Raw genomic sequence first — 23881 nt, forward strand, 5'->3', positions numbered from 1 at the left:
GTCAGCCAGTTTCAATGTTACCTCAGCATGTGAATCTCTTATCTGTTAGTGTTACCATTATTTTGGCTGCCATTCCTTATCTAACAGCTTCCATTCTCGTTGCTTTTCTGTATTTGGTAATACATCCCCCTGGATTCTTTTTCCCAGCTTGTCGCCCTCAACATGTCACCGTACAGATTCTACGAAAATGGCAATGAGGTGGGAGATGGGAAAACGGATCAACAAATCCACGTGTCGAAAAGAAGGGTCAATGAGAGAGGGAAAAGCATAATTCAGCTGCTCTCTGGTCCACGCTCTGTTCCTATAACTCGTTTGTCTACTTTTTCTCTGTCTCTATCATTGACTCCCAAAATTTTGACCGATCCACAAGACACCTCCTCACAATACCCGAGATGACGGTGTCACCCGTTCTTGCAGCCTGGGAGGCTTGCGACAAGACAGACACTCTCTTCGTCCTCATCTGCACCGTCATCTGCTGGACCATTGTACCAACTGTAAGAGGTTCCCCTTTCTCAACACGTTCCGGCATATTCAACCATCATACTGACTATTTCTGGTTGACGGACAGGTCGGCATAGCCTACTCAGGATACACATGGAAGCGCAACGCCCTACACGCCGCCATGCCCGCCATCCTCACCATTGCGACTTGCTCGATCCAGTGGTTCATTGTTGGATACACACTAGCCTACGGCGAGGGCGGCTGGTTCTTTGGTTCCCTCAAGCACTTCTTTCATAAGGATGTGCTTTCCGAGCCGGTAGGAAGAATACCGGCCATTTTATTCAGCGAGTTTCAGTTGGTTTTTGAGGCAACGGTTTGTGCAATTGCTGTGGGCGGATTCTGCGAGAGGGGGAGGCTGTTGCCGGTTATTCCGTTCATCTTTGTGAGTAATCATAGACTGGGAACTTGGGCAATTTTTTGATGGGTGAAGAGAGAATGATATGCTAATGGCTAGAGATGGGACAGCTGTGGGCGACATTTATCTACTGCCCGCTGGCACATATGGTCTGGGGCGGAGGCTTGCTTGGAGAGAATTTAGGCGTGCTGGACTTTGCAGGAGGTGAGTCGACAATCTGAAACAGCATCATGTAGCGACAGAACAACCGCTGACCAAGATCCCCCATCGTCCAGGAACTCCCGTCCACGTCTGCTCCGGCGCCACCGCGACCGCCATCAGCATCTACCTCTCCTACCCGCTCTTCCGCTCGCGCAAGTCCGACGTGCGTACGCCCACCCACATCCGCATCCACCGACCGGGTAACTCTTTCTTCCAGCTTCTGTCCTTAATCATCATCTGGGGCTCCTGGCTCGCCTTCGATGCGGGAACCACCCTGGCCCTCAACTTCCAGTCCGTCATGGCCCTCTGCGTCACCAACTTGTGCGCCGCCTCGGGCGCACTGACCTGGAACCTCATCACCTTCTACGAGACGGGCAAGTGGTCCGTCGATTCGACCTTCATGGGCGCCATTTCCGGTCTTGTCATGATCACCCCCTCGGCTGGGTTCATCGACATGCCGACCGCCTGTTTCTTTGGTATTTTTGGGGCTGTGCTCTGTCGTCAGGCGTTGAGGATCAAGTTCACCAAGTTTGCGCATCATTGGAGGTGGGTTGACAATGGTGATACGTTTGCGACGCACTGCATTGGTGGTGTGGCTGCAACCATTATGACGGGACTGTTTGCGCAGAAGGAGCTCGCTGCGTATGGTGGTGTGGAGGTTGCGGGTGGTGTCATCTTCGATGGCAATATTCGTCAACTTTGGGTGCAGATGGTTGAGGCTGTTGTTGGTTTCACATGGGCGTTTTGCGGGTCGTATATCATTATTGCTTTGATTGATTGCGTTCCTGGGCTTGAGGTTTTGGCTGTTGATAAGTACGTCCTTACCACCCCCCGTTTTTTTTTTCCTGTTTATCTTTCTCCCTCTCTCTTACTGGGCTAGGGAAATGCTGACTGATTTTGTGATTACAGACACATTAGCCAAGGCCTTGATATGAACGAGGTTGAAGAGTTTTTGGGTAACTTGGAGTATCCTGATGAAGTTGACTATGCACCAACTGCAAGGGGAACCATTTCTCTGGAATAAATGCCTGGGTAGCTGGTGAAGAAACTATATCTAAAAGGCGTAAGTATTATGTATACAGAACTATGTGAGCAGTCCAGAATTACACTAAGTTTGAACAAACCAAAGGAGCACATAGGATCCTCAAAACCCAAAAGTTCATAACCCAGTCATTGGCTACGTTGTACAATGAACATTCATAACATCCCATCATCCAAATAAACTATGCAATCCCGTCCGACTCATCACATCGAGCCAATGCGTTCGCCTCGGCGTATCAATCTCCTTATCATATGCGCTCCACACGGCATGCAGCAACTGCTTAGCCACCCCTATCGGCTTAGGCGGCAACGACAGCTCGAGCTGACCAAGACGGTCAATAAGAAACGATCGAGCCCGCAATATCTTGACTGCCTGCGCATCCTCTTCATTTTCCCCTGATGGCGATGACGAAGATGGCGACCCCGATCCTGATCCAATACCACCAATACCCGCAGGCATCCCCGAAATTCCCAACCCCAAGTCTGTTGGTAATGATGAAGACTCCAAACTCAACAGATAACTATACTCCCCTTGCCCCATTGCCGTCTTGCTATCGAATCGCAAACCGCTGCCCGCGCAGAGACAGAGCAAAGGTTGAATACACCGCAGACTGCTTGCAGGTATCCGATCGAGAATGTCAGTGATGTGTAGCGCTAGGGGCGATACCCATTTTGTCCAGATGATTGCCGGGTCGGTGGCGTCCGCCCCTACCCCCGCTGCGTCGAGGTCGGGTATTCGCTTGGCGGCGAGGTCGGGGAAGGACTCGTAGAGTTGCAGGAGGGAGCAGAGGCGGTACGTCTCGGTCGCGAGGCGGAGGTCCTTGGCCATCTTTGGGATGTTGTCGTTAGGCATGGAGGCGGTGGTTAGCTGTTTGTGCGTGGTGTTCCAATGGTTGAAGCTAGGGCCGTCGTCGTTGTCCTCGGTTGGTACGTCAATAGCCAACAGCGCTTCCTCGATACGCGTAGCTTCCTTGATATCATTCATGGCGCTTTGCAGGGCCCGTATTGTCGTCCCATCGTTATGTCGCCATCGACTGCGTGACCGCCTACAGAGCGCAATGGCTTTGCCGAACAATCGAAAAACGTCCGCCGAAACGCCGGTCCAGGGATGAGGCGTGGAATGGACCAGAGTGCCCTGAACGGCAGAGGTGGGTGGATCCGGCCAGCTGAGCATGTTCTTCAAGTCAGCCTCGTCATCACTTACCACGCTGCGAAGCATTTCTTCGTAAATGAGACAGCCGTTGAAGAAATCAAGCAGTTCCTGGTCCTCCGGGCTCAGAGTCCAGCTGTTCAGTGCTTGCAGCACGGCTCTCGCTTGGCGGAGGTACTGTTGCCCCAGCTGACGGGCTTCCATCCAGCACATGGATGAGCTCATGCAGAAGAGAGAGAGGAGGAGGCCGCGCGGGAAGGTGGTGCAGCGCCCGTTGAAGAAGCTGACGAGCTCGGCTTTGATGGCCTCGGTTGCTAGACGTGGCGCCATGCGGGCTGTCTCGCGCATCACGGCGGGAAGCTTTTCTACCAGGGAAGCAGCAGAGATAGATTGCAGGCTATAGAACACAGGCGCAGAGGTGTTCCACAGGACGGAGGTTAAGCGTCGGTAGGGGTTGGAGGCGGAGTCGTAGGCGGACCAGGAGGTGCAGACGGACTTGAACCAGTGTTCGATGAGAAAGGAGCGGATGTCCACGACGGGCTGGGTCAGAGTCAAGGCTTGGTCGGGTGGAGCGAAGGCACGTTTGTCGTTTTGGAAGGGTGTTGTAGTCATCGAACCGTAGGAGCCATCTTGTTCTTCCGCTGAAGTCCCAGGGACAGGCGAGGGTAGAGGCGAAGAGGAAATAGACGGTGTCAAGAATGATAGTGAGGGCGGTGGTGTCTCCGCATGGTGGTATGCAGGCGGTGTCTGAGGAACAGGTGCTTTGGCAGTAGGACTGGCATTACGGGCACCACTTGACGGTTGATTTTCTTTGGATGGGACAATGGACGCGGATGCTGCAGTGACAAGCTGTTCAAAGTTTTCTGGCTGGGTTGGCTGTGCTGGAAGAGCAACTTCGTGCTTGGTCGACCACTGCAGACGCTGCTGATAGCCAGGACATACGATTTGCTTAAGGGCACAGTTCTTGCAACCTGGTTTTGTTTCGTCGCATCGTAGCTATACCCTCGGGAGTCAGTACACTCGGCTCTGCGTCGATCATCGCCGTCATCCACAACTTCAGATCGATACGGCATGATGGGGAACGGCCGAAGAGAATTAGCAGAAAGATCACCTACACGTCTTTGCTTGCAGTTACGGCAGCCACTGCGGCTCTTCTGTCTATTCTTCATCGGGGCACGAGTTTGCGCCATGCTCAGTCGGTTCTAATATAGCTTGATGTCACCTTTCTCGATTATCGCCTCGTCTATCGCACAAGCAGGTGCCGGATACACCAACTCGCCAAGGTGTGAGAAGAAATCTGGAAATAGACCTTGTGGTCGAAGTGATCCAGGCGGTGTTGAGGATCGATAGGAGCGGGAATAAGACCAATCCATGCCATGGTCAATGCCACTAGTGATGGGGATGGGGGGAATTTGTCAGAAATTGTAAGGATGCGCAAAGTAACGGAAATTACGGAAAAAACACATGACTATTTCCGCCAAACTTTCCACACATAATACGTCTAGATGTAAGTGCTCCGGAACACGGATATGGTTACAAGTCCCAGGTTTTTGCTTCATCTAGATCAAAATACTACTTTCATAGGTGGCGACGCAGACTGTTGGTTCTCAAGTGTAGGCCGTTATATTTCCCATTCTTGGTTAGTCGCTGACGTTAGTACCTTGCAGTGAGAAAGGGAATGGCAATTTGGGTGATGAGCTGCACGGGCTGTCTTTTTGTACTTTGGAAATTTTGATGTGTTTGGAATTTCGATAAATTTGGAAATCTTGTTATTTTCTTACATATCGACCATCAATACATCCCACCCTCGTTCCGACCTCTAGGATCGCTGTGATACACCAAAGTGACGGGGACGAGGGGGCGGCGACGTAACAGAAAGACTAGATCTTGTGTGTCAAGTGTTATCGACAGTAAGAGGAAGAGATGATTGACTGATAAGGCCGTTCATCGTGGCCAATGGTAATGGTCCCGACAGTTATAGTTAGCTCGATGCGGGTATGCATCGTCAAGCGGGATTGGTCCACTAGACATATCGGATCAACGGGGGTTGAACCCAAGGAACGTGAGCTGAAGAAAGGCTGTTCTTCTGTTAGAAGCCTATGGACGCGAGGCGCTTCTAGCCCTGACAAATATAGCTGTACAGTTATGTTCCTTTTGATCCTCATGAAGGGAGTGAAAGATGGCGGTCAATCGGAGGTCTTCAAGCCACGACAATGCTATGGACCAGGTTAGCGGGGCGAAATATATAGTGTGGTAATCTCGCCGTAAACTGGAGACTGATGCTGATGAGACCTTAAGAGTAAGCCAGAGATGACAAGAGCCTGGGTGTTACGTTTCAGTAGAGGGAACCGGACAGCGAGCGGGTGATGAGGGGAAGTGAAAGGCAACTCTGATATCTGTAGGATAGATAGCATAGGTATAGCAGATAACGTAGCTTGTCCCCGATTTCGGGCGATTCTTATGCATCTTGTCTCCCCGGATACAACCAATGTCGGCGGGGACGGCTCTTCCCACAATGTCCAGGATCCACTGCCATGCGCCTTCCTTGTTCTATTTTAGACTACCCGTCGCTTATTGACGGGTAAGGTGAAATTGGTTGCTTCGTCTCTTTTTCCTTCGACCAGGCTTGTGTGGAGTGGCCTGTGCGATCGTCGTGTTCATTTCCAAGCTCTTCATTATGACTGCCATCAGCTTTTGCTATTTGAAGTCTGATATCAGTATAAGTACTGTTTGTAGCTTTTCGGGTGGCTGTAGGTGTGAAGTTGAAGTCGGATCGCGAATCCAGAGTGCAGTTGTCGCCCCTTGTCGAATGGTTGCCAGTGGCTGGGGAACGGGAGGAAGATACAAAATGGTGGAGTGGAGTGGAATGGACGTAGAGGAGAGAATCATGCTACCCGGTGCCCGTACGTGTAATTTACACAAGGGATGGGAGCGCGGACATCCAGCTGGACTTGTCACCGGACATCTGTATCTACGCTTATAGGCTTGAAATCTGAGAGTCACTAACAACAACAATTACAGGCAAGATGGCCGAGCGGTCTAAGGCGCTGTGTTCAGGATATCTGAGTATCGCAGTCCGAAAGGGCGTGGGTTCGAATCCCACTCTTGTCACTAATCTTTTGCTATTTTTTCTGATTCCATTGTGGAAACCGCCTCTCATGTCTTTCTTTTTGTTTCTTAGGAATTGAGACGAAACGAATTCGAGACTTTGCTCAAAAGGTATAGTTGAACAGATGTAGGAACTTGAGGCATCTGATTGTAAAATCGGGAAAGTACAACTAGAGCGTTACGATGGGTTGGTGGGAATGGTAAGGGTACCTGAAAGGGTCTAGATGTTACCTGAACAGAATGTTTCAACTTTCAAGACCCAAGCTGCAATATTCAAGATCGGGAGTGCCATGATCAGAAAGAACAGGTAATGGATGTGGCAACGCCTAGGAACGTTAAGCGTAGGTTTCGACAAGCAAATAAACCAGTGATGAATTGTACATATAAATATATATGTAGCCAGGCCCAAACCTCATAACCAGACACACAGAAACTGACAAATGTTAGAGATCATCAAATCCTCATAAAGACCATTCAACCTCCCTATCAACTCTTCACAACCCGACCTGACACCTGCTTCAACCTAGAGTCTACTAGCAGCAGCCAAACTTCTCTCCCCATCAACCAACACACACCACCCCTCCCCTCCCCAGCCTCCCTTCCCAGCCACGACCGCCTGGAAATTCTCATTCGCATATGCCAATACCTCATCATTGAAAGTTCCCGGCTGGAGCCAGACAGCAGGCACGCCGAGCTCCTTGGCCTCCTGGAGCGTCTTGAGCGTGATGGCGGGACCGGTAATGATAGAAACCGACGTCTCCTTGGGGTTCTCGAGCTCCGAGAGGGACTTGATGGCTGGGTAGGGTTGCCCGTTGACAGTGAGGGTGGCGCCCTGGGGGTTGATGGGCGTGGCGGGGAGGTCACGGTCTGCATACCATTTGAAGACTGGATAGGTGTTAGTGGTGTGTGGATAATGTGGGTGGAGGTTGTGGGTAAGGGATGGATGGGGACACGGGAGAAGAAAGGACGAAACGAACCTTTGTAACCGAACTTCTCCGTGTTAGTGCTGGCGCCGACTACGGCGAACCTGGGGGAGGAGAAGAAGATCTTGGCCGTTGCGTCGCTGGCGGACATTTTGAGGTTTGGTGTTGACGTAAAGAAGTGGTGTTGTTGATAGCTTGGGGTGATATAGTGTGGTAGATGCTGTTGAAAGCGGGCTGGATATCTTGTGCTAGGTTTGAGGATGTGTTTTAGAAACACAAAAGGAGACTGCGATATCAGGGACATAAGGTCGGTTTATATGTTTGCCGGAAAGACTAGTTCCCTGACAAATAATCAAAGTTGCACCAAGGTGAGCTTAGGTTGTCAAGTTGCCCACTCTATTCTAGGACATGTCTCCATGGCGACATTCGGGTGTTGATGGAGTTAGTTGACCTCGCCGTCGAGGTGATGCTATTTTCCCGTGTCTACGCCCCCTGGGCCCCTGAGCAGATCCCGTAGGAAGCTAACCACTCAAACAGCCATATCCCAGGCAACCCCGCGCTATCTACGAGGACCCCGATGACGTGCCCACCGCGTGCCGTAGGGGTACCTGTGATGTTGGTGCGCTCAGCCCCCACCACAACTATGTAATCAGTAATTGATCCTGATGGTTTCTTGTGTAACTGCATATCTTCGGGTATTGGATTATCGACATCTATCCAATGGCGACATCTTTCATCGAATGCCCGTTCCTGATTTGGAATTGTTCCAATGTCGCAGTTGCTGTTCGGTGAATCAAGGTCAGGTGATGTAACGCAACCGAGGCTTCGACGGAAATCGTCGGATCCGTGAACTTCGGCGATCAGTCACTTGTTCAGAGAACCAAAGGATCATTCGGAATGCCGGCGCGGGTGATGCCTGGGAGGAGCGAGCCAAGGAAGGATGATAAGGATGTCGCCATCCATGAGCCGTCTCAACGCCTCGGTATTGGATATAAAAAGCCTTGTGCCGTTGACGGGAGAATTCAGCTTGCCTGTTTCCCCAGACAATATTGGTATCACAACATCAGGCACAGAATTCCACAACGGACTATCTTACTGACCACTCGGAGTTAATTTGGATCCACTGTTTGTGATTTGGTGCGTTTGTTTGGGTGGTCTTTGAGAATGTCCATCTTCGGGTAAGTCTCCACCTCTTGTTTACATACTTGCCTACTGACAGCATTGGCGCATTGCTTACTGTAATCATTGACATGTTTCCACGATAGCCGCTCGACGTTCTCCTCTGCTGGGTATGCTGCCTTTCGGCCCTCATATCCCTCGGTTCTTTACGACCGGGTGTTGAGATTTCACGGCAAAGAGGCCCCTTCCTCCCCATCACCATCGTCGTCTTCGCCGGCAGCTGGAACACTGCTAGACCTTGGCTGCGGACATGGCTTAGTGGCGCGCGCACTCGCTCCCTATTTCAACCGTGTTATCGCCCTTGATCCTTCGGCCGGCATGATTGAACAGGCTCGCAAGCTAACCGGCGACAACTCCAAGATTACGTTCAAGCAAGGCGGAGCCGAGGACCTTTCTTTCCTTGACGACAATGCCGTTGACTGTGTGGTTGCTGGCCAAGCGGCGCATTGGTTTGACTACTCCAAGGTCTGGCCAGCACTTGCACGGGTCGTGAAGCGCGGCGGAACCCTGGCTTTCTGGGGTTACAAGGACCACATCATCGTTGGGCGGCCGGAAACAACGCCCATCTTTGACAGGTTCATCTACGGCGAGACAGAGCCGGTGCCGGGCGTGGAAAGCATGATGTGCTTTTGGGAACAACCCGGCCGGAACATATTACGGGATTCACTGCGGGAGGTGGTCCCTCCCGAGAGGGAATGGGAACATGTGGTCCGTATTGCTTGGGATCCCAATCGTGAGACGGGCGACATTAGCGATGCTCCGGAAGAGGCCACTTGGTTGCGTCGGAGGCTCAAGTTGGGCGAGTTGGCGAGCTATATTCGCACGTTCAGTGCCTTCAGTGGTTGGGGAAGCGCCCATCCCCAGATGAAGTGCAGGGCGGACGGAGGAGAGGGCGACATTGTTGACTTGATGTTTGACGAGGTTGTTGCTGCGGTGCCGGAATGGAAAGCGGCGGGGGATCGATGGGCCGAAATCGAGGTTGATGCTATTTGGGGAACCGTTTTGTTGATGGCGAAGAGACGATGAACTGGAAAGGTAGTGTACAATTAAGTGTGGTGAAGAGACGATACTGTACAGTGGTGGTGGCTGACGTTGAACCTGCTATCCGGGCAGTATCACCGGCCCCCTTGCGTAACCAAGGTGCTCTCTGTCAGTAGATGTCTCTCTCGATTGAGCTAGCGGGCATGCAGTGCTGCTGTATCGCGAGTTGTCACCAGTGCCAGTGGGTGGTTGCCCTCCATTGGCTGCCACCGCGACCGGGATGCGGGCGCATAAGGTCGGGTACTGCGTAATGGCACAGACCAGTCAGCGCAACTCCCTGTCCGCAGCTCATTTCGCGGCGGGAAGGGAAGCCCAAATCGATCGCCCACTCCTTTTGCATCTAGCCTTGGTTCGCTTCTTGACCGTTCTTCTGAATAGCATCATCTTTCGCATCGAATCCATCAGCCAGCGTACTTGCATCGACTAGCCCTTGCGTCCTCTTTTGCGCATTCAAACGACATTCCCCCCCCTGAGACACAATGGTAAGTGGACCTGTCCCTGTTCATCCGCCGCGGGCACTGGCACGCGCGCGCGCCCCTCTCCATCCCTCCATCCCAAGTCCCAACCCCGACGCACGGAAACAGAAAGCATGCGAAAGCAAGAGCCAGGAACCCCGCGGTTGCCCATGACAACAAAGGCACAAGGTGCCACAACCTTGGAAGCCGCAGCGTTCTGCGTTGAATCGGAGCACTACCTGTAAAATGCGCCTGCGCCTGCGCCCGGCTTGAGCGTTGAGCTGCCAGGTCCTGCTTCGGCATCCATCCATCACAGACCAAAAAAACACCATTCATTTTGCCAACTTTCGATCGCATCGCTGCTCCCTTGCCGCTTGGGTTTCTGCGCCTTGTTCTCGCAACCATCGCCCTCGTCCTCTCGATTGCCGACTCTAGCACGATCGCAAAGCCAGCGCTTTTGCTTACGCTCAACCTACCGCGATTTACTACATACCCGCATTCTTGAAAGAACATTTCATTGCGACAGCGCAACTCAGGAATCATGGCATCTAACCAGTTCGACGGTCAGGCTTCTACCAACTACAAGGAGGCGTTCTCCCTGTTCGACAAGCGCGGCAACGGCCGTGTTGCCCTCGACAGCTTGGGTGACCTGCTCCGCGCTTGCGGCCAGAACCCCACGCTCGCCGAGATCCGCGAGCTCGAGAAGAACGTTGGTGGTGATTGTGAGTAATACCCGAGCGGAAACAAGTAGTTCATCTGAGATTAGTTACTAACAGATGCCCTTCTCATCCGACAGTCGACTTCGAGACCTTCCAGCGCGTCCTCAACCGGCCAGGTGGCTTCCGTGATCCCGGCGAGCCCGAAGAGTACTGCCGCGGTTTCCAGGTGTTTGATAAGGACATGACGGGTTTCATCGGCGTTGGACAGCTCAAGTACATCTTGACAAACCTTGGCGAGAAGATGACGGACGAGGAGGTAGACGAGCTCCTCAAGGCCGTTGATACTAGCTCCGGCCAGGTGAACTATACCGGTATGTCAGCCTCAGCACTTGCTGTTTGCTTGCCCTTTGCGTGAAACCTAGGAGTCTCGACTAACAATATGTGTACGACGCAAACAGAGCTTGTCCGGACCATCCTTGCCAACTAAAATATTGAGTAGAGGTGGTACGGAATGATGACGAGGGAAACTGGGTTTGGAGGTCAAACATCATGGGGCATAGTCGAATAGAAATCGCGGGACAAATCCGTCCACGGAGAAGGCGTCATATACCATCTATTACAGGGAAATCGCATGTGTTATAATCCAGGCAGGCGTCGGAGTCTTGATAAGATATGAATTTGGACATATCATTTACCGGGAACTGAAAGGCTTTCCGGACGTGTGTCTTAACCAACTACGCTAGATTGGGTTCCACGCCTGATCTTTCTTCCGTCCCCTTCTCTTGCGTGACGGAGGCGTGTTTCCAAGTATACGTTGTTTGCCCAGTACTCAGCAGTACAATATTCGTCATGAATCCCTTTTCGCTCTACTCGAAAAAGGGCTCGACCCTGTCAGTTTGCTTCGGGTAAGGCAAATGACATGAAACATCACAAAGGATGAATATGAGAAAACAAGGCCCTGGAGTTTGTATAGTCACTGGAAACAAGGCCAAACACGTTTCCGTCTTCCTTCGAATTCGGGCTCAAAGGGGATGTGGGGATTCCGATGTCCCTTTTCCGGCCTTCAGTCTGGGTACGGTCAGGAAGTGGAAGCAAGGTGTATCACTTGGCGGTATCTTTGGAGATGTTAATTCCTGTGTTGGATGACCAGAGAGGGGGTAACCAGTACTCAAATACTGCATTATCTAAAGCATCTATGTAATGTTCCTGCAGTAGACTGGTAACTTACAATGTCCGGTCGCGGAAGCCGGACATCTTGGACATTTCCCCAGCGGCTTGCATCGGTCTTGTCAATTATGGAGCCCCTGTCCTCCGCTGACGGCCATCACCCGTGCCTTCTTTTCCCTCGGCTAAGTAGTGAAGAACTGAAGGAACTGTCCTAAATGACACCATCTCTATCCCGTATTTGCAAGGCTGGGCATTTTCTTGACTGATCACGCAATTTGGCGAGAAATTTTCTGATCAAAATTTCAACGGGGAACTACGTTGCCGCCTCTTGTCTGTTCGACAGCCAAACCGATATCTACCAACAATCACGACGACCTCGACGACGGACGACACTCAAACATACAAGCCGCGGACGACATCTGTTTGCCCTCAACAACATCAAAATCGATGATGACCACTGAGCAAATTTCGAAATTCACGCAAACGACAGACAATCATAACGAAGACAGGCACCATCTGGATGGGTGGGACATGCTCCAACAATGGCTTCGAATGGGTGATTCACGTTTGGATGTGGAGGTATCTTGGGAGTTGCTTGGATCTATCGCACTGGACATATAAGCACAACATCTCGCCACGTTATCGACCATTTTCTTTCTATCATCATCAGCACCTGGGAAGGGACAGGAGAAACTCGTTCAGCTATCGTCACCGACCCTGACTTCATCTCACGACTCACGCCTACGAAACGCCATGACAGGAATGTACGACAACCCACCCCAGCCCCCAGGGCTCCGAAACCATACCCCAGAAAGCGTTACTGCCGCCTTCGAAGCATGGGCCGACAAACACCGTGCTGCGCTAGATGCGATCGTAGCCGATGTCAACCTGAGTGACCCGCAGACTGTCACATTTGAGAACGTCATGCGCCCCCAACTCGAGTTTGAGAATCAAAAGTTCTCGCACAACTTGCGCTTTTACCAGCACGTTTCTGAGAACAGCGATTTGCGGGAGACCACTCGCAAAATGGCAAAATGGTACGATAACATCTGGACGGACATGAACATGCGCGGGGACGTCTTCCGTGCGAGAGAAGTCCTGTATCACAAATCTGGTCTCGCGGCAAGTAGGAAACAGAATTCCGCTCGGTACATAACCGAGGACATTGCAAAGAATGCAGGTTTTGAGGATGCTGAGAGTGCTATCGCTCTGGAGGAAGAGTGGAAAGAGGCAATCAGGTTAGGATTGGGTTTACCGTCCAAACCCCAGCGTGATCGCTTCAATCAAATTCAAAAGCGCGTGGAGGCAATCAAGAGCGAGTTCAAGAACCACCACGCTTCTGATAAAGGCTGCAACTGGTTTACCCCTGCAGAGTTGGATGGCATGGACAACGATATTATTGACCAGTTGGCGAAGGGAACGGGCGAGAATGAAGGCAGACTTAAGGTCACCTTCGACCCCAGTCATTACGACATCTTTCTCAGAGACGTCAAGAACTCGGAGGCTCGAAAGCGCATGTGGACTGCCATGGAGAACAAAGTACGCTGTACATGGTAAGTGGTTACTGATGCTTACAAAAGCCTACTGACAATGCCCCGTTAGTGCCCAGAAAACGTCCCGCTCTTTAAAGAAGCCATGCTTCTCCGAGACGAGGCTGCTCGCCTCTTGGGTTACCCAGATCATGCCACATTGAGGATTGAAAGCCGAATGGCGAAGACACCTAGGGCTGTCAACAACTTGCTGAATGACTTACGAACCCGCCTTGCACCCCTTGCCACCAAAGAGCTCAACCAACTACTACAAACTAAGAAGAAGGACTGCGAGACTCGAAACTTGCCGTTTGATGGCAGTTTCTATCACTGGGACTGGGCTTTCTACGCCTCCCAAATTTCCAAGCAAGAACATGACCTTGACAACAAGAAGGTTGCCGAATACTTCCCGATCGATTCCGCAATCACAGGCATGCTCCGCCTCTTTGGGGTGCTCTTTGGCATCGTTTTCGTTAGGTTGACCGCAGAGGATCTTGAGCGTATCTCCCCTACTGGCGTCGCCGATGATGTCATGTATCACAGGGACACTATCATGTTTAGTGTGTGGAATGACGAATCCGAGGGTAATGACTTTCTGGGATACCTTTACATCGACGCCCATCCACGCGAGGGCAAATACAGACACGTAGCAAATTTCCCCCTGGAACTTGGGCACCAGAGAACGGACGGTACGAGGTTTTACCCATCCACGGCTATTGTTTGCAACTTCCCTGCGCCAACCAAGGACAAACCGTCACTCCTTGACCACGAACATATTGTTGACCTATTTCATGAATTGGGACATGGGATTCACTCTCTGGTTTCACGCACTCGCTTCTCTCGTCATCACGGGACAGCAGGCAAGCGAGACTTTGTCGAAGCCCCTAGCCAGATGCTTGAACATTGGACATGGAGAGCCGAGTATATCAAACGCATCAGCAAACATTATTTAACAGGCGAGCAGATGTCTGACGACATGGCCGAGCGGATTGCGGCAAGCAGACATTTCCTTCAGGCGTTGAGGAACTTGTGGCAGTTATCATCCGCGATTTTTGACATGGAGGTTCATTCGCCCAAATCACGCGCTGCCCTTGAAAACATGGACTTTACCAAGCGATACAACGAATTGAGAAACGAACTAACAGGAATGAAGGGACCCGAAGCTATTGGTGAACCGATGTAAGCTCTAATGCTGTCAACCTCATTACTTCCTTCGTATCTTGGTAGGTATCTGACAGTTCATGGTAGGACGCATGGGCATGGCAATCTTCAGCATCTGTTTTATGCTTACGATGCCGGATTATACAGTTACCATTGGTCTAACACCTACTCCTACGACATGTTTTACTTCGCCTTTGCTAAAGATCCGATGGATAAATCTCAAGGTCACCGATTCAGACACACGGTTCTCGAAAAGGGCGCGTCGCAAGACGAGATGCTCATACTTGAGCAGTTCCTGGGTCGCAAACCAACCACCGATGCGTTTTGCATGGAGCTGGGGCTGGTTGAACCTATGGAAGAACCGTTGTTGAAGGGAAGTTCCTTCGCTGGACGAGACCCCGTCATTGAGGGCGCCTCGAGTGAGGAGGATCCTGCCATTGAGCATCACCCTTTCTGAGGGAAGTCCCTCTTGCTGGGGCAGATTCCATTGCCGATGGAGGGTCATCTGTTGAGTGCGGTCGAGTTATCTAGGGCGACCCATCTGCTGAAGGCGGTCCAGTTGTTGAGACCACGTCACCGAGAGAGAGGATCTGCCACAAAATGAAGCATATTGCAGCACACTTCAGGAGGAACAGGAATTGATGAGAGCATCACAAGAACTACCGCCGCGTTGCTACAACGGTTTCTGTTCTATCAGGTTCGCTAACATATTGTGCTACCACATAGAACAGAAGAAGGAAATCAATTTCGAGGAGGTTATCTAGTTGGCTCAACTCTTCCCAATTCGACATGTGCATTTTTCCCTTCCATCACCATCCTCATTCATTTTTTTGCCGAGTTATTTTATTATCCTGCGTGTTGGGACATCTGAAGGAATGACTATCCGGTCCAGGCCTTTTTCCCGGCGGTGAGTCAGTCAGGTCCTCTCCATTCCCTATCATCCAAGAGAGCAGGCTCAACATCAACATCCAGACTTTTCTGACAATATGATTCTTCGTGTCGACCCCATACACCTTATTAACCTTTCAACTTTGGTTCCCAAGCTCATCGACACTCACAACAGACTGGACAGATTTAGGCTAGGCAAGGCGACCCCAGATATGCACGGCCGATGATCGGAACCAAGCGCCCGCACGAGTGTCCACCTCCCAGGGTCCTGGCATGGCACCCTCCCCTGGACGGCGAAGGTACTTGAAAGGTACTTCGTCGGACCATCCATGTTCGTAGATTCGGCCATGCGGCGACGGCGACGACGTCCTATCTCGTTTCATCGATTCTTCTACCAAGATCATCAGGTCCGAGAGACCCCAGAATGCTCTTGGCAATTGGAGTAACCTCGGGATCCGGTTACATAGCTAGAGCTTTGAGGCACCATCATTGGTCAGGCTCTATGGGCGAGCCTCGCTGTGCATATCACCGAGGGTGTCCCGTGATAGTCCGTACTCCGTGGCGCCCATCGAGCGGCGGCGGCGCAACACCACGTTACTAGTGCAAACGTTAACATTTGGTTCTTCTTTTCCCCCGGGTGCTTACTACTCCGCCCGTTGATCCTCATGTCCGTATACTAAACTTTCCTTGCGACTGATAAGCACTATCGAGAAAGCGTAAGATGTGAGACGTGAAATGAGCAATGTTTGAGGCTCCTAGACAAAGAGGCTAGCAAAACACACTAACGTGCGCTGGCTAAGCTCGGTCCGACTTGTACCATCCCGGGCAGAAGATAAGGTAGGGTAAAGGGGAATTCCCCGGCCACTTGGCCATAGGCTAGCTAGGCTGCGGCTGTGACAGCTACATGTAACGACGCCAACAGCACCCCAACGGTTCTCGGAAGTTGGCGGTCGGAAATGGGATGGATGGTCAGTCGATCGAAATCGAAAGTGCGTACATTTCGATAGCCGCCGTTTCGGCATTTTGTAGGCGATGCTGACATGATGCTGAGCACCTGAAGCGTTGTACCTACCTCTACGTAGCTTAACCTGTTTGGTGACCGTGGTGTGAACGACCGGCCAAGTCCTCGCTCGTCGCCGTCCACCGGAACGACTTCGTCTTGGCAACGATGACCTCGGATTTCGACCGTCCGTCCTCAACCTCACTGCCGTCGGTCAATCCGTTATCCTCCGGCTGAATTTCCACGGCCGTCTGTTGTTCCCACATTTCCCGAAACGACGGGATGTGAGATGGATGTGCAGATGGCAAGGAACAGACCGCGCATCGTCAATGTCACTTTGAAGATGGAAGAAACCGGAAGGACAGCGGTACCATTGACTGACGCCAAGTCCCCGAACTAGACTACAGGGTTGTCGGTGTCTGTTGTTTACTTCAATCCTTCCTCCCCCTTTTGCCTGCATTGTCGTTCGGCACCATGAGTCGGCACCATTAGTCGGCACCAGTTGGAAGCACTAACCGACAACCGTTCTACGTGTACTCACCACCCGCCCTTTGCAATCTCCGAATCTCGTTGATCAGAACCCATTTTCCACACCAACCCTGAAACTCCAAACCCCAAGTTCTCCAATCTTCCCCAAATTCCCAGGGTTCGCTCCTCCCCAACCCCCTCCCCAACTGCTCCAACTTGCTCGTTCCGCCTGTGCCGTCTAACCCTCGTCGTCAACCGACTCCCACCCATCCGCGCGTTTTAACCTTAAGAGCCAATCACACCCTGTTCATCAAATCTGACGCGGCTAGCGGATTTTAGCTTTAACTTTATCCCCACCGCACTCAATTCCATCGGCACATGTTTTGGTTTGGACCTCAACCCTAACCCCCGGCCTTTTCACTTAGTATCTACGAGTGGTATGCCGGCCGGCCGGGCGTCGTCGTTGACAGTCCGCTGCGCTGCACTGCACTGCGTGCGGCATTTTCCAACCCTTCAGGTCGCTGGTGGTGTCAGTCGATGATTACCTGGCAATCTGCAACTTTTGGTACTAGCCTGATTATGTAGTGTAGTCATGCTCGGTGAAGAATGCGGCTAAAGTAAGGCCATGTTCATGCACTCGCGTCTGTTTTGGTAAAAGACTCATGAACCAGCCGAGAGCATTTTTGTCTTCTTACAATGCAATGCCCGGTATATTCCCTTCCCTCGGTCTCGGTTGTCATACTGTACCTACCTTGGATGATACGTATAGCAAGGCATAACATGACATACATTTATCGAACCAAATCTCACACATAATCAGGATATGCCATACAAACCTACTTCCTTGTTACCTTATCAATAAACATATAGCGACATACATTCAAGCATGGAGTATGTGCGTGCTACCTTTACTGTCTTGCTAGTGTTGTTCTAACTGTCTTCACGAAACGTTCGGAACTTTTGATTATGTACCTATCCCATCCGCACTTCCCGTGAAAAAAGAAAAACAGAAAAAAAACCGGCTTACCTAAACTGGCTGTAAGCCCCCAAGTACCCCAGTTCCCAGACACGACGGCGCAGGTGACGCAGATCAATCATCATATGTAGTGTACACTAAAACAAGTCGCGCACGACTGGATTAAGAAAAGAAGAAGTGCCAAGTTCAACGACAAGTTTCATGTACATACACTACTACACCTCTGTACAGACCTTTGCCGCGTTTACCTCCCTTCGGATTTCATCCCGTCTTTTGTCGGTCTTGTTCCCTTGGCCGTCTTGTCCCGCTGTTAGGCGACGGTATCCCGTGATTGACGTCCCCCGATATTCCGCTCCCAGACCCGTGTGAACAAATCGGTCATCACGACTGGTTGAGTATTATGTAAATTTTTCGCTTTGGGGAAAGCATAGCCGTAGGGATTTTGGAAAACGTCACCCGAAAGCGCGTTTCCCCGGATTTACAAAATCCACTATACTACTCTAGGATTCAGATCTGTCTGGAACATCGACACGGTAACCTGTAGTGTAGTAACAATGACAAAAGTTTTGCGTGTTGAGAGGAGACGTGGCCACGCAAAGCCTTGTCAAGGAGTCGAGATTAATCTTAGAACTCACTTGGCTGACGGGCTGGCTGGCGGGCTAAACTCTGACTGCTGGGGTGAGGTCTGGTGGAGGGTTTCGAAGCCCCAGGATTGTTGAGAAAAGCTCCACCCAACACGAGAATCCTTCAAAAACTCGAGATATCGGAGGCGCGTGGCCAAGAAAAAAAAAAAAAAAAAGCAGGAAGGCTGGGAGTCAGGATGGAAATTATGGCACAACAACAGGATGATTTCATAACCATGGGTGTTCTCTTGTTTTTTGGGCAAGGTATGTTCAGCGAATATTATACCTATAGAGTTCTTTAGAGTATAGGTAGCATCTATCGATATTCCTGTGCCCATCGTCTCTATTGCCGGTCACCCGCACTAAACAATGATTTGTAAACATATTCCGGTCATTAGGTACCTAGGTTACCTGTCCCGTCCGTCCCAATTCCGTTCAGTCCAGTCCCCCAGTGCGTTGGATCGTACGTCCATCCATCATCCATCCCATCCTATCTTTGCGTCGTTCGTATAGTTGCCATGTCCCATGACTTTCCCATATAATACATGCATGCATAAAACGTTAAAAAAAAAAGTGGTGCACGCATCCAAACCACCAAACAAAAACCTGGAAAAAGCACTACCAATGCAGCAGCGCACCGCGACCACACCACGGTTTCAACTCCGCGCTGGTTTGCTTTGTGCCAAATCCTGAAACTCCGAAAATAGAAATACTCAAAACATTTCCCCAGGCCGGCAAGTCTGAGGGGGTATACAAAAGGGGCAATCGCGGGTGAAGACAGACGTCAATCACTGCGCAACTTTAATTAAATCATCCAAAAAAAAACAACAGGATCATAAGCGTGCGTTGGGCCTGATTAAGCCAAGGGAGCACAGCTATAAGGCTTCGAAACCTTGCCATGGTCGTAACGGTCCATCTGAGAAGCAAGTTAGCATTTGTGTGCAAAGAGTAAACAGAAAAGCGGGCCAAACTTACAATGTCCTGAATAGCGGCGTAGGTACCAATACCAAGAATGCCCATGCCGATGACGAAGCAGAGCATGTTGAGGGCATCCAAGAAGTACTTCTTGCCCTGGCTCTTGGCATCGTTCCTGGTGATCTTGAAATACATCAAGGCAGGGAAATAGAAGCTAAAACCGGAAATGAAGAGAGCCGAGCAGATGGCCAACAGATCAGAGAAGAAAGGGATGGCCTCAGCAATAACCCAGGCAATGAGGGTAATGCCAAAGTCAAAACCAAGCCAAACCATCCAACCCGCTGGGGTGTTGACATAGCGAATGACGTTGTTGGGCCAGATGCGCTCAATCAGATACCTGCTGACGACAACAGTGTTGATACTGCCAGAGATGAAGATGACGGGGAGGGCAATGCCGAAAGCAACCTTGGCGAGAAGAGGGCCAGCAGAGAGCAAGGCAGGAGACTGGACCTCGGGGCCGACGAAAGCGTAAACGACGCCACCAGTAACGGTGTAGATGAAGATTTCAATCAAGCCGAGAGCAACGATGGACTTCTTGTAGTCGGAGGGGGTGTGCATCTCATCCATAAAGCTGAACTGGCACATGGCGAAGCTGTAGGCGAAAACGATGTTGCTGACAGCAATGAAGCCCTCAGCAAGGCTAAGGTCCTCCTTGGGCCAGCAAGACCAGGGAACAGCAGCGAGACCACCCTCCTGGTGGCTCGAGCGAATGCCAGTAGCAATCATGGTGATGAGGATGGCGGCGCAGATGGAGACGAAATCGATGTATCCAAGGATGGCAACCTCGGCGAAACTGGGAGGAATGGCAAGGAGGAAGAGAATGATGGCGGAGACAATGCCGAAGACGAGAGAGCAGGTACCGTTGCCGTTATCCGTGATGGTGCCCCACATGATGGTGCCAGTGAGGACGTGGGAGCCGACGATGAAGATCAGTTGCAGAACAAACATGAAGCTGATGATTTCATATCCCCATCTTCCAAACATGACACGACCAACGTCGGCATAGTGGGCGATTTCAGGGTGCTTGAGCTTGGTTTGTCCGATAACGTGAGCCGTGTAGATGCAGATGAGTCCCATGCCGACAGAGAGAATAACACCAGGCACCATGCCAAGGGTAGCGAAGGCGCCGGGAAGCGAGAGAGAGCCGAGGGCAATGGCCTCGACGATGAGGACGACCGTCAGACGTTTCCAGCCGAGACGGTGGAACTTGGCATGGCCCTCCTGGGCCTCAGGCTCCTTGTCCATGATGCCGCCGCCCAAGCCGCGGACCTCGCCAACATGCTCATCGTTTGACTCTGGGTACGGCATGATGGCGTTTGGGTCATTCTTTTTTGTCTCGTATTGCGAGTCCATGTTGGGTGGTAAAGAGGCCTTGTTGAAGGCCTTTGTCGACAGTGGCTTGATTTTCGCTTCTCAAGCTGTTTGGATGGCTAAAGAGGGAGGGAAAGAGAAAATGCTGTCTGGGGGCCCAGGCAGGAATAAATATGGATGGGGGTACGGACAATAAGCGAAAAGACCAACAGACGATCCAAGGTCTGAGAGACAGGATGAACTGCGGGGGACCGGGGCAGATTAAGTACTGAAGAAGAGGGATGGAGAAGGCGGGTGCCAGATGAGACAGGTACTTGCGAGGTACGTGAGAGGGAAGAGCGACATATAAGCACGCCGCGTTGGGATGCGCTTGGGGCGAGGCGGATCTCGTGCAGACGACGCACTAGCAGTTGCAACCTGGAAGTTGACGAGTCAGGGACAATCCGATGGAGCCTCTCCATCTGGCCTACTAATTGGAATGCGTACACGTAGTGTACACTGCACAATCTGGTCGCCGCCGCACTCCGGAATTGCCGAAAAGGATCATCCTCGAATACCTTTCTCCAAACGACCAGCGATCTCGGCGAATGAAAAGACAGCAAAAACCAGGTACACCTTGCACTTGCTGTCTTGCCTTGCCCTTGCCCTGGAGCTGTCCACTTCCTCACTGCTCTTGCCAGAACTGCTCCTGCTGCTCTGAGACTGCACTGGCAGACTGGCGATTGCTTCTCTTTTCTGACCTTTGCCGGACGCTCCTGCTACCTCATTATCTAGCGGATGATCCGAACTGGCAGCCAGCATTGCTCTGCCAGCTTCTTGGACATACATCATATGTACAGACTGCAGTGCGTTGGACAATTAAGCTTGATAAAGCATGCCCTTCGGACCTCACCATAGCACAGACAACAAGGCCAAACCAACTCAAGCCTTGACTGCGACTGATAGAGTACATAATGCGTACGATATGCGTATAATAGCTGACCACGTGCTGACCTCTGCAGGCCGGTGGTTCTAGACAGGGCTTGTGATGATGCTGGTGGTGAAGCTGTGTTCTGGTCGCCTGGGCAAAGGCGAACCCAGGATACCAGATCCAGCTGCTCGGTCACTCGAAGAGGCAGGTGGGCGCGTGGGATGCTCGAGGAAGCTGGCCGGCTTGAGGCTTCCCGGACAATAACCATTCTATTAGTCATGACGGTGGACCTCTTGGGGAAGTCTGACAAGGAAGTGGTGAGAAATCGAATGGGAGGTGAGAGCAAGCGGAACCAGCACCCACTCGTCAGCAGTGGATGCAACAGTCGACCCGCGATGGTGGCAAAGAGAGCAAAGCCCGACCGGGATTACAACTGGAGACCCGGAGAGAAGCCCACTTGGTGCGCGAGGTGGATGAAGCGAGTGGAACGTGAAAGCCCAACAGACAACCTTAAAGTAGCGCCGGCATTGCTCCAGCTCCACGACTTTTTTTTTCTCCCCATGTCCGCGCTACATATCTCGAGAAGGCGATTGGAGAATGGCTGTTTTGCCTGTTGTGCGTGGACCATGTCCGGCCGATGTACCTTCTGAGTACACCATTTTCACCACCCGAGAACCATCGCATTGCGTGGTGGCAGGGAGGGCGACGAGGGTCCGCGGCGGAGCGGTGGACTCTTTTCTCGGAGGGGCAGATAGCGCTGCAGGGACCATTAGTAAAAGCTGCACATAATTCCATGCCGTCAGCTACTTTGTTATCGTTGCAAGTGGAAGCTCCCGTCCAACGCGATCTTGAATGGTGCGGGCTTTTCCTGGCTGTGCCTGGCAGCGTTTCTGTGAGCAATGAACACAGTTAGGTTTGGTTTTAGAATTGTTCCAAATGTTCGACGAGTGGGTGTCTGCACGAGATTTTAGGGTTTGGGGCACGCTAGAGGAGCTTTATGACGACATGAATTGTGGGGAATGTGTCGGGGTCAGGGCCAGCCAGCTGTCCTTCACCACCAAACCTCGACGACGTTCTGACTGGTGTGTCCTGTGAGTGGTTGACCTAGATGTTGAGACCTGGGAACACTGTGCTCGCCTTCAAGAGACAGGAATCAATGACGGAGCATAAAGTACTCTGTACATTGATAGGGTCTCCTGATGAAACTGAATTGCCTTCGCTAATGACCCGAGCCAGTGTGCAGATCTGGGGCAAGCAACACACGCCCGAGTCCCAGAGCGTCGCCGGCGGTGCATCTCGTTCCTGGGATCAGACGCAGCACAGCTTCATCCTTGCCCAATTCACCAATCTTCACCATTGGGTCGTTCTCAAAGACGACAAAACCTTGAGGCACCGTGATATCAACATGTAGCGACCCGTCTGCGGCGTGTCGTTCCAGGCTTAGTGGGATCGTATAGGACGCAATACAAAAGATGGTACTGTCTGTTGGATGACGACGGGAGGTGATGAGGCATGCAACTTGACTTCGGGAACTTTGGATGCGGTGCACTTGGGGATAGTATCATGATGCACACGTGCCCAGATGAGAGGACGTTATCCGTCATTCGTGCCCAGGAATGCGGCTGATTCCAGATCGTGGGGGATAGCGGTTTGTCTACCAGATTGGCTACCGTGTAACCCAGCTACTGTACGTGCGTACTTCTAGAATGCGACACGCGTTTGAATGGTGCATCTGGGCTGACGCATCAAGGATTCCATTTCAGGAAGGCCAAGCTACTACTGCACGAACCAACAAATCCTCCGATATCTTCATGTTCCAGAGGTTTGTAGATGCGTCCAGTCCTCACTTTCTTGATGACTCCTTCTGCTTTTCCGGTTCTAGATCCATACAGGTCGACCCAAGTGATGCCTGTTCCATGGTGTCGTGGATCTGGGGTACTGGGGTTAGAGAATGGACGTCTGTCACGTGTGCATTCTCTCCAAGGTCCAGGTTGAACCCCAGACCATCCAATATGTACATCAGTTTAGACCGGTACCTAGCATAGACATTACACCACGGCAAAGCTAGGGAACCATCTGTTGGAGAGATTCGAGGGGCACGAACAAAGTTTGTGGGTGGAACTAGGTTGGACGAACCGGTCAATGCGTTATCCCAATAGTAGCGTCGTCGGCACAATAGCCTCTGCGAGTTCGGCATCCACCGCGGCTTGTACCTGCAAGATAACCCGACATTGAGCGAACTATCTGGATCTCACAGACG

General features: G+C 51.5%; 8 protein-coding genes and 1 non-coding gene across 9 annotated transcripts; 5 read left to right on the forward strand and 4 right to left on the reverse strand.

Annotated features, from left to right (window-relative positions):
- Nucleotides 1-130: 130 nt before the first annotated feature.
- Nucleotides 131-2837, forward strand: NCU06613 (ammonium transporter). Its single transcript, XM_957262.2, has 6 exons — nt 131-494; nt 569-883; nt 967-1060; nt 1132-1870; nt 1967-2120; nt 2187-2837. Exons 1-5 carry the CDS (start codon nt 393-395, stop codon nt 2079-2081), a joined length of 1365 nt encoding a protein of 454 aa, XP_962355.1. The 5' UTR covers nt 131-392; the 3' UTR covers nt 2082-2120; nt 2187-2837.
- On the reverse strand, nt 2123-4638 carry NCU06614 (hypothetical protein). Its single transcript, XM_957263.3, has 2 exons — nt 4364-4638; nt 2123-4244 (listed from the first exon to the last, which is right to left on the reverse strand). The coding sequence occupies exons 1-2, from the start codon at nt 4436-4438 to the stop codon at nt 2268-2270; spliced, it is 2052 nt and encodes a 683-aa protein (XP_962356.3). The 5' UTR covers nt 4439-4638; the 3' UTR covers nt 2123-2267.
- Nucleotides 4639-6268: 1630 nt separating this feature from the next.
- On the forward strand, nt 6269-6359 carry NCU15156. Its single transcript has one exon. It is a non-coding gene; the product is annotated as a tRNA-Leu (tRNA).
- Nucleotides 6360-6674: 315 nt separating this feature from the next.
- On the reverse strand, nt 6675-7759 carry NCU06615 (hypothetical protein). The gene is made up of 2 exons (XM_957264.3): nt 7334-7759; nt 6675-7241 (listed from the first exon to the last, which is right to left on the reverse strand). The coding sequence occupies exons 1-2, from the start codon at nt 7581-7583 to the stop codon at nt 6880-6882; spliced, it is 612 nt and encodes a 203-aa protein (XP_962357.3). The 5' UTR covers nt 7584-7759; the 3' UTR covers nt 6675-6879.
- A 364-nt stretch (nt 7760-8123) lies between these two features.
- NCU06616 (S-adenosylmethionine-dependent methyltransferase) lies at nt 8124-9838 on the forward strand. Its single transcript, XM_957265.2, has 2 exons — nt 8124-8457; nt 8545-9838. Exons 1-2 carry the CDS (start codon nt 8444-8446, stop codon nt 9482-9484), a joined length of 954 nt encoding a protein of 317 aa, XP_962358.1. The 5' UTR covers nt 8124-8443; the 3' UTR covers nt 9485-9838.
- Nucleotides 9839-9847: 9 nt separating this feature from the next.
- On the forward strand, nt 9848-11345 carry NCU06617 (myosin regulatory light chain cdc4). The gene is made up of 4 exons (XM_957266.3): nt 9848-9981; nt 10523-10676; nt 10751-10984; nt 11072-11345. The coding sequence occupies exons 1-4, from the start codon at nt 9979-9981 to the stop codon at nt 11098-11100; spliced, it is 420 nt and encodes a 139-aa protein (XP_962359.3). The 5' UTR covers nt 9848-9978; the 3' UTR covers nt 11101-11345.
- A 1121-nt stretch (nt 11346-12466) lies between these two features.
- Nucleotides 12467-15977, forward strand: NCU06618 (metallopeptidase MepB). The gene is made up of 3 exons (XM_957267.2): nt 12467-13319; nt 13383-14532; nt 14618-15977. Exons 1-2 carry the CDS (start codon nt 12534-12536, stop codon nt 14490-14492), a joined length of 1896 nt encoding a protein of 631 aa, XP_962360.2. The 5' UTR covers nt 12467-12533; the 3' UTR covers nt 14493-14532; nt 14618-15977.
- Nucleotides 15978-18663: 2686 nt separating this feature from the next.
- Nucleotides 18664-21141, reverse strand: mtr (methyltryptophan resistant). Its single transcript, XM_957268.2, has 2 exons — nt 19401-21141; nt 18664-19341 (listed from the first exon to the last, which is right to left on the reverse strand). The coding sequence occupies exons 1-2, from the start codon at nt 20751-20753 to the stop codon at nt 19282-19284; spliced, it is 1413 nt and encodes a 470-aa protein (XP_962361.1). The 5' UTR covers nt 20754-21141; the 3' UTR covers nt 18664-19281.
- Nucleotides 21142-22282: 1141 nt separating this feature from the next.
- NCU06620 (hypothetical protein) lies at nt 22283-22978 on the reverse strand (the record flags this gene model as incomplete). The annotated part of the gene is made up of 3 exons (XM_957269.1): nt 22283-22378; nt 22429-22511; nt 22885-22978. The coding sequence occupies 3 exons, from the start codon at nt 22976-22978 to the stop codon at nt 22283-22285; spliced, it is 273 nt and encodes a 90-aa protein (XP_962362.1).
- Between the last annotated feature and the right edge of the window lie 903 nt (nt 22979-23881).

The sequence above is a fragment of the Neurospora crassa genome, linkage group IV (genome assembly GCF_000182925.2).
Source record: "Neurospora crassa OR74A linkage group IV, whole genome shotgun sequence".
NCBI classification, from domain to species: domain Eukaryota; kingdom Fungi; phylum Ascomycota; class Sordariomycetes; order Sordariales; family Sordariaceae; genus Neurospora; species Neurospora crassa.

Excerpts from the sequence above, each read along its gene's own strand:
- NCU06614 (XM_957263.3), bottom strand. The coding sequence starts at position 4,438 with ATGGCGCAAACTCGTGCCCCGATGAAGAATAGACAGAAGAGCCGCAGT. Across the intron at positions 4,245-4,363 it reads GTAACTGCAAGCAAAGACGT|CTACGATGCGACGAAACAAA; the intron begins GTAGGTGATCTT and ends CCGAGGGTATAG.
- NCU06615 (XM_957264.3), bottom strand. The coding sequence starts at position 7,583 with ATGTCCCTGATATCGCAGTCTCCTTTTGTGTTTCTAAAACACATCCTC. Across the intron at positions 7,242-7,333 it reads GGAGAAGTTCGGTTACAAAG|TCTTCAAATGGTATGCAGAC; the intron begins GTTCGTTTCGTC and ends ACACCTATCCAG.
- mtr (XM_957268.2), bottom strand. The coding sequence starts at position 20,753 with ATGGACTCGCAATACGAGACAAAAAAGAATGACCCAAACGCCATCATG. Across the intron at positions 19,342-19,400 it reads ACGCCGCTATTCAGGACATT|ATGGACCGTTACGACCATGG; the intron begins GTAAGTTTGGCC and ends CTTGCTTCTCAG.
- NCU06618 (XM_957267.2), top strand. The coding sequence starts at position 12,534 with ATGACAGGAATGTACGACAACCCACCCCAGCCCCCAGGGCTCCGAAAC. Across the intron at positions 13,320-13,382 it reads GGACTGCCATGGAGAACAAA|TGCCCAGAAAACGTCCCGCT; the intron begins GTACGCTGTACA and ends ATGCCCCGTTAG.
- NCU06617 (XM_957266.3), top strand. Across the intron at positions 10,677-10,750 it reads GAAGAACGTTGGTGGTGATT|TCGACTTCGAGACCTTCCAG; the intron begins GTGAGTAATACC and ends CTCATCCGACAG. Across the intron at positions 10,985-11,071 it reads CGGCCAGGTGAACTATACCG|AGCTTGTCCGGACCATCCTT; the intron begins GTATGTCAGCCT and ends CGACGCAAACAG.
- NCU06613 (XM_957262.2), top strand. The coding sequence starts at position 393 with ATGACGGTGTCACCCGTTCTTGCAGCCTGGGAGGCTTGCGACAAGACA. Across the intron at positions 495-568 it reads GCTGGACCATTGTACCAACT|GTCGGCATAGCCTACTCAGG; the intron begins GTAAGAGGTTCC and ends GTTGACGGACAG. Across the intron at positions 1,061-1,131 it reads CGTGCTGGACTTTGCAGGAG|GAACTCCCGTCCACGTCTGC; the intron begins GTGAGTCGACAA and ends CCCATCGTCCAG.